Source organism: Myotis brandtii, unplaced genomic scaffold (assembly GCF_000412655.1).
Source record: "Myotis brandtii unplaced genomic scaffold, ASM41265v1 scaffold207, whole genome shotgun sequence".
In the NCBI taxonomy this organism is placed as follows: domain Eukaryota; kingdom Metazoa; phylum Chordata; class Mammalia; order Chiroptera; family Vespertilionidae; genus Myotis; species Myotis brandtii.
The window spans coordinates 894,606-895,529 of NW_005357736.1; the positions used below are offsets into that span (position 1 = coordinate 894,606).

Below are 924 nucleotides of genomic sequence, written 5' to 3' on the forward strand. Positions count from 1 at the left end.
GCTGCAGGGCTGTGGGTTCGGGTACCGCTACACACGGCTGCCCCACCTGCTGAAGATCAAGCCCGAGGACGCCAACCTGCCCAGCCTGCAGAGTGAGTACCCGGCGGGCAGGGGTGGCCGTGCCCACTGCTTCCAGCCCCAAGTCCCTGTCTGTCCCTGGGGCATCCCCTTCGTCCTGCCAGGGGGCTCCTCGCCTTGCTCCCGTCCCACTGGTGCCCGGGGGCCTGAGGCTCTTACGGGTCACAGTCAAGAGGGACAGGTCTTCCCAGGGGCTCCCTGACCTCCCTGTCCCAGCACGTGTCCTGTCCTTCTCTGCCACCTGCCTGGCTGCCTGAGTCCAGGGCACAGACGGGCGGGGCGGGCTCCAGCGTGCTGGGGGCTTCCTGGGGGAAGGGGCATTTGGTTGGCGCAGAGGCTGCGCTGTCCCGGGGTCCTGGTCTGGCAAAGCCGGGGTCTGGGCCCAGCTTGTCTGCCTGCTGCGCGCTGTGCGCACCCCGCCTGGCGCTCTCCCTGCCCACCTGGTGCGTCGCTGCCTGGGGGACAGTGTTTGGCCTGAAGGGTGCCCCGGAGGCCCAGTGCCTTATGCAAAGTCACTCAGTGAGTCCTTGCCAGCGGCCTTGGCCCTGCCTGGAGGGTGGGACTGAGCTGCAAGTGGAGAGGGGCAGGGCTGGCATCCTGCGGCTGCGGGAACTATTGATCTGCGTGGGGGAGGGAGGCTGCCAGCCGCCCGCGCTGCGGGCTCTGGTTACTGCTGCCTGTCAGCCAGGCGTGGCGCCCACCACCTCGGCCACGTGCCAAGGCCAGGCAAGGGCAGCAGAGGACAGCAGAGGGCGGCAGGACGCCAAGGAGGCTCTTGAGGAAGCTGGCCTCGAGCCAGCAGGAGGGCTCCGGTTTCCCTGTCCCGGCCTCGCTCTCCCTGACGCC

General features: G+C 69.2%; 1 protein-coding gene across 1 annotated transcript in view; it reads left to right on the forward strand.

The window, feature by feature from the left end:
• The window catches only part of RNF123 (ring finger protein 123), a 26,986-nt gene that overhangs the window by 20,305 nt on the left and 5,757 nt on the right, over positions 1-924 (forward strand). The window contains exon 26 of the mRNA XM_014538995.1: positions 8-92. Coding sequence (XP_014394481.1) covers positions 8-92 — 85 coding nt within the window. The remainder of the gene's footprint in view (positions 1-7; positions 93-924) is intronic.